Here is a 12,195-nt window from a genome sequence, read left to right on the forward strand (position 1 = left end):
CTTGTTCTCATTTAATACCTTTGCAGATCATGCTCGTTGTTGGCTTAGGATGTTAGATGGGATTCAAAACACTTAACTGAAGTTCTAAACCACTTTTTTATTATCGACATGCCATTTACCTCTGTAAGTTTCGATTACAGTCGGGCAAGTTAAATCCATTCTCTAAGATGCGTAGACGATAAATAGAGGGCAAGCTTTCGAATTATCACACAAGAATAGAGTGCTTAGCCGTATGTGCAAAGTATGTGTAATACCTCGCAATGCGTTTGGCGGGCGCTGGGCGTAATGATGCTAAATTTACGTACGTGTTGTTTCCTTATTTAATTTGGTATTCAAAGATATTGAATAACCTCGCGGGATAAGTGCATAATTATCGAGTTTGTTTTAAGAAACCGTAACCGCCCTCTCTGTTTATTCGTGAAAACATTGGCAGTCACGAATGTGTCAGAACGCAGATTTAGAGTTACTCTCTTTCTCAGCTGTTGTCCGCAAAAGTTCGTGTATTTCAGTGCTTAGAATAATGTACACGGTACAACGCTTGTGACACTGAATTTTATACAAAATTGTCAAGATGCACTATTTTTAACCCATTATATTTCTTTCTCTACTGAGAGGTGGCGGTCTGTCCTGTTTTCTTCCTCGATATCTAACTTGGACTCCGTAATCAGATGACTACAAGAGACGACGAGCTGTTACAAATCCCCGTCCAACCATTCAGATTTAGGTTTCCCATGTTTTCCCTAAATCGATTAAGGCGAAAGCCGAATACGGGATAGTACCTTGTCGAATACGAGCTTGTGCTGCGTGTCAGATAGCCTGGTTGTCGATGCGAAGCTAAACACAAACTTACTACCCTTCCATCTTTTGAAACAGTAAATACTTCACCTACTACAGCACGTTTAGTTATAGTTTCCAACTACGTTTCTGATGTCAAAACACACAAACACATCCGTGAAAAATAATCAACTTGTGGCCTAAGACACAAGATAAAACATTTATGTTACTGCTCTGTGTATCTTAACATTAACCCTTGCAATCGAACTGAAGACGATCGTAAGTTTATCGAAAAAACAGTATGAGTGGGCGTGTCGAAGCTAATACAGACTTGAGAGGTCTGTATCTACCGTGATACGAGGGTCCAACGGATTGCAACGCATGGAGACGTGTGCTTGAGTGGAGAGTCAATTTTAGGGGACAAGCTTTCTGTCTGGCGTTTAAAGACGTTGTGTATAGATCATCAATATACTTATTTTAAGACTTAGATCCCCTTGAAGTCAATACGTTCCACGTGTTTTCAGTGGGAATAGTCCATTCGTCAAGTGCGATTCTGGAAATTGTGCGTAATCTCCATAATCTCTTTATTGGACTCAAAACTTCTTAAGGACACAGATTTCGTTTGGTGTGAAGTTACGTGGACGCCAAATCTTGTGAATTGCCAAGAATTCCTATATCATATCCATTAGTTATACCCGCTGCCAAAATAGCTTCGTGGGCAAATCAGTTGTTTTTCATCCAATTACAACAGCTGACTTTCGTAATCCTCTACAGGTGTTGCTTTACCCTTTGGATGCAATCAGAAAAAAAAATATTTTTTATGCGTAATCAAACATTTGCAAAACAATTGTACCCGGCTTCGCCGCTTTTAACGCAAGAACACCTGCTTGTTCCAACGGTGTTGACTGCTGTTTCGTTTCTGGCGTGAAAAGTTGGATCTGTTTTTCATCCATAGTAGCGAAATGGTGTACAACAATAGCTAGAGTCTCTTTAAATTGACCGAAACATGTAGGGGAAACATTTTACTAGTATTGAACAAATGTGGCACCTAGTCGTTACAATTAATTCTTCTTGTAAAATGTGCCATATCCTTTCTACCGGTATGCTTACGGCGCCAGGTATTTCACAAACCACTAATTGCCAATCATCTTATACGAGATACTGCACTTTCGTGAAGTTATCTGCGGTTTCGGGCTAGGAGCATCCTTAATAGGCGCTAATATCAAGAGTGGTAGGATCACGTTTCAGTTCAGCTGCACATTTCTTAAATGTTGAAAATGGAGGGGCAGGCCCATGACCCATGACTAACTCTTAGATGCATTTCTGATGCCGGTGAAGCTTCCACACCAAATTATTTGTGATGGCGCTGTATTCCGCTTTATTCTTTTTGAACGAATCACATGTAACACGATCATTTTAAAAAGCCGTATAAACAAAACTGTATCGCCGGCCAAATTAACACTTTGCTTGCGTTATAGTGCAACATGTACCAACATAAAAAAAAAGTTCATCCATCGACGCCATCTCTATGCCAGGCCAACAATGTTTCACTTTCCCCTCATAAATGGTAGATTCTACGAATCTGTCTCATGCGTACTTAACATTTGGTCTGCTTCCACTGGCATACACATCCGTCTAATTCTACGTTTGCATGTAGCCCACCTTGCGGAAGACGATAATCGAATTTGAAAATCGATATCCGCTATATTGAATCTCAGTCGATTATGCTAGCGCAATGAAACATCAGTTTCCCGGGCGTCAGTTGTTTTACACGAATGGCGTCTTTAAATCATGTGTTCCCGGCTCGTCCATATGATAAGAATATCCATATCCATATCTATATATTTGCAGTTTAATAAAGGAAGAATAATATTTACTTATGGATGTTAGTGAATTCGTAAAGACATGGAAGGGGAAGAGACTTTTCAAGATGACACGTTTAAATTCCTTACCACACCAATTCGTAGTTTTGTTACACCCTTCTAGATCACTCGAGTTGTGAAAAAACACAGCACGAAGTGATCGTCGGTGGAACCTTATTGCACTCTAACGTTTTGGTTACTTTTAATGGCCAGAAAACTTCCGAATTACGTAAGACACATTCCTCATCCTGGGACAGAACTAGCGTACGTATTGTCACTAGCTATTTATAGAGTACCAGCGGCTTGGTACTAAAAAAGAGGGTGTGTATAACGATTAACAAAATTGGCTAGCTGCGGAAGACATAGGATTGTTGCGACGCATTTCGATTTTATCAGTTTGGAAACCATATCAGCAACTATGTATCTCTTTCGTACAATAAAGAAAAATGTGATTATCCTAAATTATGTAAAGGAAATGAATAACTTTCTGCTCTAATGTTTTCTCTTTCCTTACACTCTACAAAAAACGCTTTCGTCCATAATAACCAACATTCTAAAAGCAGGCAGTAACCTGACAACCCTACCGCAACTTTAACGCGATAAATCGTGTACCTGGGGCGAAAATCGATTGTGGAACCTGAAATTCGGCGGCGAAAACCGCATTTGTACAGTCGCTATTGGACAGTTTACATGAACAATCGGAACCTATTTCGAAAAATCGTTTTACGGGAAACTGATAGCGGGGGAAGGGGGGCGTGTAAAAGTAGTACATCAGAAGCTCTTATCTAAATAAAGCCCGAGAGATGAGCATGGTGGATCAGGAACCCCAGGTGCGTGTCACAGCTCAAAAACTATTAACTCCTTCCCCTACGAATTAGGAATATTGATGCAGGACGTCATCAGTGTTCTCAGCACTATCCCCCTCAACTTCCCCAACCCCCCACCGCCCGCTCTCCACGACCCGTCCTAGTGAAGACTCCGGGAGAAATTACATCACTTGAATACTTGGAGCAGAGTTCTCTCTCTCTCTCTCTCTCTCTCTCTCTCTCTCTCTCTCTCCCCTTCTCCCTCCCCTCCCCCACCCCTCTACGACATTGTCCAAAATGAGCGAAAAGAGAGAATCAATGGACCGTGGAAAACTAGAAAAGCGCTATATATTCAAGCGGATCACATTTATGTCTTCGTGGACGTTGCGTGCCGTGGAAGTCACTATCGTCGTCAGGTGGACATGTGGCAGGGTTGCGTACTGCACGCAAGAGACGCAAGCTGGAGAAGGTGATGCAATGTCGTATGAATGCTATAATTGCAATGAAATCGGTCTTTTAGCTCAAGTGGCTGGTACCATGAATCAGAGTGGCCTTATCGAGCTACTGGGCACCCAAATTTTGGCGTATACCAGGCAGCTTGTGGTAATCTTGATATTTCCGGTCCTGACTTTCTAGATGACAATAAGCTGAGCGAAAACAGCGGCTTCATGACTGGGGAACGTTCAAGTCACACATCTTGAGTGTTCCGCGAAGTCCCCGAATTTGCACCCGACTGAAAATCTTTGGGGACCTCTGGAACAATTCGTCCAACGATAAAAACGTCACGTATGCAGTATAGTCTTACTGACCGGTTGGTGTAGAAGAAATGATTGGTCATCGATTTCTTCTGCATCCACAACGCTGTGTACTTCATGCCACGCAGCTCTCAAACGCACGTGGAGGAAAGCTGTTTTTTCCTCTTGCGCGTATGTAGAACCCATAATCTGTCTGTCTACATGGTAATTTTTCTTGTATTTTTGAAATGCTCCTGATGATTTTCGGAAGAGTTCCGTAGCCACTGCACGGGCGCTTCTTCCATATTTCTTGCGTAATTTCTTAGTAATATTAAACAATAAAGAAATCCCATTCTCCTCAAAAAATGTTCAGATGTGTGTGAAATCTTATGGGACTTAACTGCAAAGGTCATCAGTCCCTAAGCTTACACACTACTTAACCTAAATTATCCTAAAGACAAACACACACACACACACACACACACACACACACACACACACACACACACCCATGCCCGAGGGAGGACTCGAACCTCCGCCGGGACCAGCCGCACAGTCCATGACTGCAGCGCCAGTCTCCTCTTTTTTAACAAAATTTGAATTGAGAAAATAATTCTAGAAACTAACGTTGGTTCTTCCAAAATTTTCATAATCAGAAGATGTGTTCCTCACCGTCAGTCGACCCAATAGCGTAGAAACTGGATAATGCTGTTCCTTGCAGGTGACTCACGGCGCAAGTAGACACACTCAAGGAAAAGAGTAGCTCCACTGCTGCATGTCCACAGTCGCATCGTCGCTATTGAGTGCAGGCTCGCTTTGACATTACTATAAAACACAGCCAGAACATTTGACCGACAGGTAAGAGCTACAGCGAGCCACATAGCCGGCTGCTCCCAATTTTTTCATGCTATAAGCCTGCTTTCTGCCGGTTTTAACCTGAATCTGGAAGCAGAAGCCACTTACACGCACCTTGAGAGCGGAGCTGTATACGTCACAAGACGAAAGTGCAACCTGTTACGACCTGCAGAGCTCGCCGTTATTTCTACCTGTCAGTGAACGTAAACAAAGTAGTGTCATTCTATAACTAGCAGTTGTAACATATAGTATAATCCTACATTGTGTATGTGTTTTTCATTAATCAAACAGTTGCATATAGTATCATCGGAACGGGTTACTGTTGTTCTAATAGCGTGTTTCCACGTCCACAGATGACGCTTACATGAAACTGGCTATCGAGACAATGGAAGAACTGGACTGGTGCTTGGATCAACTTGAAACAATTCAGACTCATCGCTCCGTATCTGACATGGCTTCACTGAAGGTAAGTACCTACTTCATCTCTTTCTTTTTTTTTCATATACCCATATTTACACAGCAGATCAGTCGTGAATTATGTAGTCACTCTATCTACTTATCACCTTTCTTTGCTAGAAGTCGGAAAGTAAACCCTGTCATTACCGACCACGTTAAAACTGTAGCGGTGATGTTTCAAACTAACAGTAAACTTCGCGATTTTTTTTTAAATGCCAGTATCAAATCTTTCGGTTAGTATCAGGTCTTAACCCATCTCATCATAATCAGTGACAGGTGAAATTCTTTCTAAGACTTTAATGTAAAGGCTGTGAATAGTCTGGACAACATTTGAAGCAGTGAAATATTCGGAGTCAGATAGCGCTTTAGGAAGAAAACTGCAATATAATGAATGTATAGGAAATTAAATGACCGCTTCGACATGAACCTTTTTTTTCTGTTCGTAGCTTGCTTCTCTTTGCGTCTAAGGACTGATGTGCCGCCGATGACAAATTTTGATCTACATATGACACCTTTCATATTACCCATACAAACAAACGTATACGTCCAGCGTATACACTTGAACGGTCGTTTCTCCCCCGCAACTACTTTTGTCGATGCTTTTCTGTACGCTAGTATGGTATAACAACCAAGAAAGAGCGTTCGTCGCAGCACCCTTCGAGCAGTTTGTTGTATTACTCATCCGTTACAAATGCGGATCTTAGTGACAAGGGATGCTCTCAGGTGGAATTAAACGCCAAGCTGATATGCCTCATCTCATGAATCTAGATATTTACAAACAAAAACGATGCAGAATGGCGAACTACAGTAATGATATGTTGTGCCTTGCACGTACAACTGTGTTCCTATATTTAATAAGCTAGCCATCGTGGTGAAATAAAATGTCATTATAAATTTGCACAATCGCAGAATCTGTTTCAACCTACCTGAGCCGCATGTGACGTGCATTAAACCAAAGACTGTTATGAACTTTCAGTGTTCTCAAAAAATTAAGTTTTTATAGACTTTTCGCTACAACGTTACCCTTCTTTTTCAGTGGTTATACTAGCAAGATACAGGCTTTATTTTGCTTGGTTCCTTTAACATCTCCAACGCTGGTGCCACTGAACATAGTCAGTGACTCGTGAACACACAATACTACTTACGTTGAGTAGTACGATGCAATGAGCATGCAGCAAAGTTTGACGTCGGACATGAGTAACGGCTAACACTTCAGATCAGTGCCATCATAGCTGCACCAATACCATTCAGAGCAATTACTAACGGCCTACTCTTCTTCGAAATGATGTCTGGGAACCATAAAATCTCGAAATTTCAGGTTGCTTGTTTCTTTTTTTCCGTATGATTTCTGCTGTATATACGTCAACCTTCGTGCAATCTTAATTTGAAGTACAGACACATGTGGTATGGGAACTCCTCTATTAAATATTTTTACGCAGACGTTACCTGAAAACGAGCTTGGAAATTGATTCATCTGATGCTACTTCTCGCTTGCAGTAATCGATGATTTCCTTTAATGATCCTGTCTGCTTAAAAGCTGCGAGCATCACAATGTTTTCACAGGGAAGTTGGCTGGAAGTTACTTTCTATGTGTAAATGTTCTTTCTTGAATCGATCTGCATAATTCACTTGTTTCATCTTAAGCATGCAAACATTATACGGGAACTTAAAATGTTGCTAACGAAAATCACACCAGTGGTGTTTTCCTACCATTACTCTGTAATTAACTTAAACATTTGTTCTCTTCATACAACCGCTATATTTGTAGCTGTTTATTTATGACATGCGTAATTCGAGCTTTGGGACTTCAGTGTCAAGAACTGCAGAGTATCATCTTTACCGATGGCAAATACAGCTCCGAAAGCTGGTTGTACAACCTCTGCATACGTCTGCCTATCACAAATTACGTTGCCTCCAGGGAGTATGTACATAGATATACCAGCCAGCGCACGCTGTTGGATACTGAATGATATTGTTCACTTACAGTCCTGATCGTATTCACTCAGTGTGCCAGAGGTTTTAATCCAGTACCATAAAAGTTTGGAAACAAAATCGGAACTGAATTAGACACTTTCAAAAGAAATATACTATTATGGCGATTGTCTTGTGAAAGAAAGACAGGTTTTGAGACTTAATAATATCTGTAAAATACCAAACAGGAGAAACACGTGCAATCGGAAATATTAGCATTTCTTCGCAGTAGTGATTAGATCTGCTCCCTGTCCATTACAATGTATTCTTCCGTCCTTGGCCTGAAATAGTGGTCGACATTACACCCCACCTCCCTCCGTTTCTAATAATAATAAACCCTTGGAAAAACAGATTGGTCCTGGGTATGTGAACAGGCATAGTTTGGATTAACTATATTGTTGAGTGCAACATTAACAGTTTTTGTCTCAACATCAACAATGTTATCTATTCCTATTACCTACAGTGACTTCGTGTCATGCGTATGTGTAAAAGGTTTTCAAGCGTGTATTGTTCAGTACAGGAAAAATAACACCTGCATTGAGGCCTACGTCTGCATGATGGTATTAGGACCGAGAACGTGTTAGTGTGACACATCTTTCTTGCACCCGACTACGTGTAGTTGAAATCTGCGTTACAGAGAGTAGATACCACATTTAGCACAGCCTTATAAATATGAACGTACGTGCCGACAAATTTCAGAACAATCTCACTCGTCTTTTTAGGTTTGGAGAAATATTATTAATTCGAACATCCTGTCTATTTGACTTCAAGCGGCGTAAGTTCACGAAAAGCGGTATCGAGCCGTCTGTAACAGGTTCACTACACGTACGTAAACCCTGTGCTCGTCGAACGTCAGTGTGTCAGTATTCACGAGGCTGCGAAGAACGACAGTGAACTGGAAGTTCCCCGTTACACTGTCGCTAGTTCTCTCCCGTCACGTGCCAGCCGATGCAATGCGTTGATTGTTTCCATCGCTGTGCTTGTTGCTCAGCTCTGTAAAAAATGTACGTATATAACATTTGGCCGGGAGTCCCCTTCTCGGTGGATCGGCCGAATGGTGTAAGGCTCCATTATTTGGCACCACTTCGGCGACTTGCGCATCGATGATGCTGATAACACACACATCCATTGCCGACCGTCGAGCCCAGGGCCATGTGATCGCTAGTCAGATACTGTGATCACAAGACCACGTGCTGCTGACGCTCAGCTTTTTAACCTATTTGGAAATATGCAGAGATCAGCAAGAAAAGATTTGTAGTTATACTGTTAGTTTATAATTCGATCACAAACTGTTGTAAATACTTCTTGCAATGATACTAAAAATTCGCACGGAGTCAAAACAGTCACGTGTCTATGAGTTTACATGCACGCGAAACGGGCTGAAACTTTCTCATTTGCAATTTGTACGTTAAAATGACATTAAAATTGTGTGATGGGCCTGGACTTGAACTAGAATCTTTGCATTGCACATGTTGCTCTGTATCATATTGTCGCCACACGGCCCGACGCAAAGCAGTCGGCTTCTCTAAGGGCAAAGATCTGTGTTCAGTATCCCCGTTCAACAAGATTTTTGTTACCTGTAAAGCGATATCATTTTTATTTTCAGTTTATATGATAACAGAAACATAACTGCGAGGAATGATGCAGTTCATCCGCAGCTACTGGTACTTTTCAGTTGACTTAATATTGAGGCGGCTTTAAGAGCTCGCTGAACTATTGTCGTGAGCCTTGTGATTGGTACAAGACGGATTACCGTTAGATACCTAAAAAATTAAGTAGAAGGGCAAGTAGGCCCTTTTCGTTCATTTCCGTTTCATTACTTTAGTGAACAACAGCAGCATGAAATTTGAACAGTGGTTTCAGTGAAATATCTATACGCGTTTTGCAGCTTCACTTATAGTCGTAAATACAAGATCATATTAATTACGCCATCGCTTGAAGGAAGGATGCAAGCAATAATCTCTGGATGCAGTGAGGATAAAATGTCTCTGGTGAATCACGAAGACAACGAAAGAAATCGTCAGAGCCTTTCCACATTTCCAATCTCCATTACGTTTCCAAAAACACTCTGGCACAATCAAATACAACCTGTTTCGTTTGTGGAGACGAATGTTGCACATGATGTTCCTATTTAAACATTTACGCATGATAAAGCTGTTCATCCTAGATTTTGTGTACAAGTAGGGCTCCGATGTATGTTCCCCGGAAACTTTGCGTTCCCCATAAGCCCTGCAGGGCTTTAGCGGAACTGCCGACTATAGAATGTTCGGTACTTCAGCGGAAGAAATTGTATTAATAAAAATAATTATTTCTAGCAGCTGGAAACGATAATGTTACGTGATTGATGCGAAAACATTAAATACATCTTTTTTCGCTGTTATTAAAAGCCAGTTCACCAGAAAGTAGATAATATGAATGACTTAAATTCAGCGAGCGAAGGACGTTGGAAAAACTGGTAAATCGTTTTCATTCTGCTGAGTAACTTACAGACTATATGGCAGAAAGAATTAATAATGAGTCATATGGTGTGGATTGTACTTGGGAAAAAGATAAAAATTGGTGCTAACGTGTGAACACAGTATTAGCAGATGCTCCTAGCAGTTAGCGGAAAGTGCGCTGTTTTGGAATCTGATTCACTACAGATACAGGGTAACAATTATTGAACTACATGAAAAGAAGGTAAATTAGTTACAAACTACGGCCTGTATAAGCTTTATTGATCATTTAAACGTCACTACAGATATTTGTATTTAGGTTACGACATGTTCGATATGTCTGCCATCATTGGCGACGATGTGGCGCAGACGAAAAGCGAAATTCTGCAAGACCCGCTGAAGTGTCGGAACGTCAATGCTGTCGATGACCTCCTGAATGTCTGTTTTCAGCTCAGCAATGGTTTTGGTATTATTGCTGTACACTTTGTCTTTAACACAGCCCCACAAAAAGGAGTCGCATTTATTCATATCCGGAGAATATGGCGCCCAATCGAGGCCCATGTCAGTGGCCTGTGGGTACCCCAGGCCAGAATACGGTCCCCAAAGTGCTCCTGCAAGACATCAAACACTCCCTTGCTTCGATGGGGTCGAGCTCCGTCTTGCACAGACCACATCTTGTGGGAATCAGGGTCACTTTGGATGATGGGGATGAAATCATCTTCCAAAACCTTCAAGTACAGTTCGGTAGTCACCGTACCATCAAACTAATATCGCACCGATTATTCCGTGACTGGACATTGCACACCTCGCAGCTACCCGTTGAGGGTGAAGAGACTTCTCGATTGGGAAATGCGGATTCTCAGTCCCCGAAATCCGCCAATCTTGCTTATTGGCGAATCCATCAAAATGAAAGTGGGCTTCGTCGCTAAACCAAACCAGCATACGTACACTAATTCCCATCATGCCCCACGGCCAGCCGTGAAGTTTGGACGTCCTAACACAAACCGTTCAGAAGTTATGACGATTTTATTTCACATAGTTCAATAATTGTCACCCTGTAAGTACACTATTCAGAAAATAGTTTTTGACACTTCCGCAACGCCAACATTAAATATTGACTTAAATCAGTATGACATAGTGACAAGTTGTCAGGGAAGTAAGAACAGCATCACGCGAGATATAACACACACTATACTTCAACGGTAGCATTCTACTCTAATACTTACCGTCATTAAGACCGTTGTTGACGGCAACTCCCAACTATCCGCTCAAGACAACGAAAAATTTATAAAGTTAATAAATTAGCTTACAGGATGTTTTAAAACACTTTTAATGGGAGCAGGCTTATTTGTTACCTGGAATGCAACCGTGCAAGGTGTGAGTTTTCATAATGTATTTTATATCTCCCTGCGATGATGGTCTTTGTTCCATTAAGAGTTATCACTGTGTCGTGTTGACATGAATCGATACTACATATCGGTGCCGCGGAACTACTAAAACAAATGATTTTCCTATATATGCACGAACGCTCTGGTAACGCTGTTTTCTCAGGCTCACATTCACTTTTACTATCTGAAATAGATTCGCAGTAAAATTATCGAAATGTAAACCACTACAAGATTTACGTCGCGGTCGTCGTCGTCATCTTGTAGTGCGACGTAGCATAAATAGCACAGAAACATCGTTCACTATCCCCAAGAAACTCACTTAGACGCGCCGATGGAGGCCACGCAGTAGTTACGGCAGTGGTCTTGTATGCTGGACTAACAGAATTTAAATCACCGATCGGCAGTCCCGACATAGGCTTTCTGTGATTTCCCCTACATTGTCTGATGTGAACACTGGACTGGTCACTGTCTCAGGAACGCGCCCGTATACTTTCTGTATCCTCGTTACATCCGGGCTACTGATCCGTCTCTAACGACCTCGAGTCGACGGGACCTGAAACAAACCGTTCTTTAGTTCGTCAGATGTGGCGACATCTCTGCCTCAGCACTCGCCAAGTGCGGGATACTTAAGAATACTGCAACAGTGCAGCTCTCAACGAAATTAATGTCGACTGTTAAGAAGTATCAGGTACCACACAGCGGACGCACGTGGTCCGTAGCGCCTAGAACCAAAGTGTGGGTGAAATTAAGTGATCAAGGAAATAAATGTGCTGCATGCATCTTATGGATGTTCGTTATGCGTACTATATATATGATAGATGTCGGAATACACGTTGCATCATCGGATGTGTCTGGGAAACCAGTCAAATGGTTTGTGATTCAGTGAAACAGGTCGTTACGCGGACGACAACCAC

The 12,195-nt window shown here is 41.7% G+C and overlaps 1 protein-coding gene across 2 annotated transcripts in view; it reads left to right on the plus strand.

Moving 5' to 3' along the window:
* Nucleotides 1–12,195, plus strand: part of LOC126248235 (cAMP-specific 3',5'-cyclic phosphodiesterase) — a 953,544-nt gene that overhangs the window by 669,849 nt on the left and 271,500 nt on the right. For both annotated transcript variants that reach the window (XM_049949066.1, XM_049949067.1), the window contains one exon: nt 5,385–5,497. In XM_049949066.1, the coding sequence (XP_049805023.1) occupies nt 5,385–5,497 (113 nt within the window). The remainder of the gene's footprint in view (nt 1–5,384; nt 5,498–12,195) is intronic.

Source organism: Schistocerca nitens, chromosome 3, assembly GCF_023898315.1.
Source record: "Schistocerca nitens isolate TAMUIC-IGC-003100 chromosome 3, iqSchNite1.1, whole genome shotgun sequence".
NCBI classification, from domain to species: Eukaryota; Metazoa; Arthropoda; class Insecta; order Orthoptera; family Acrididae; genus Schistocerca; species Schistocerca nitens.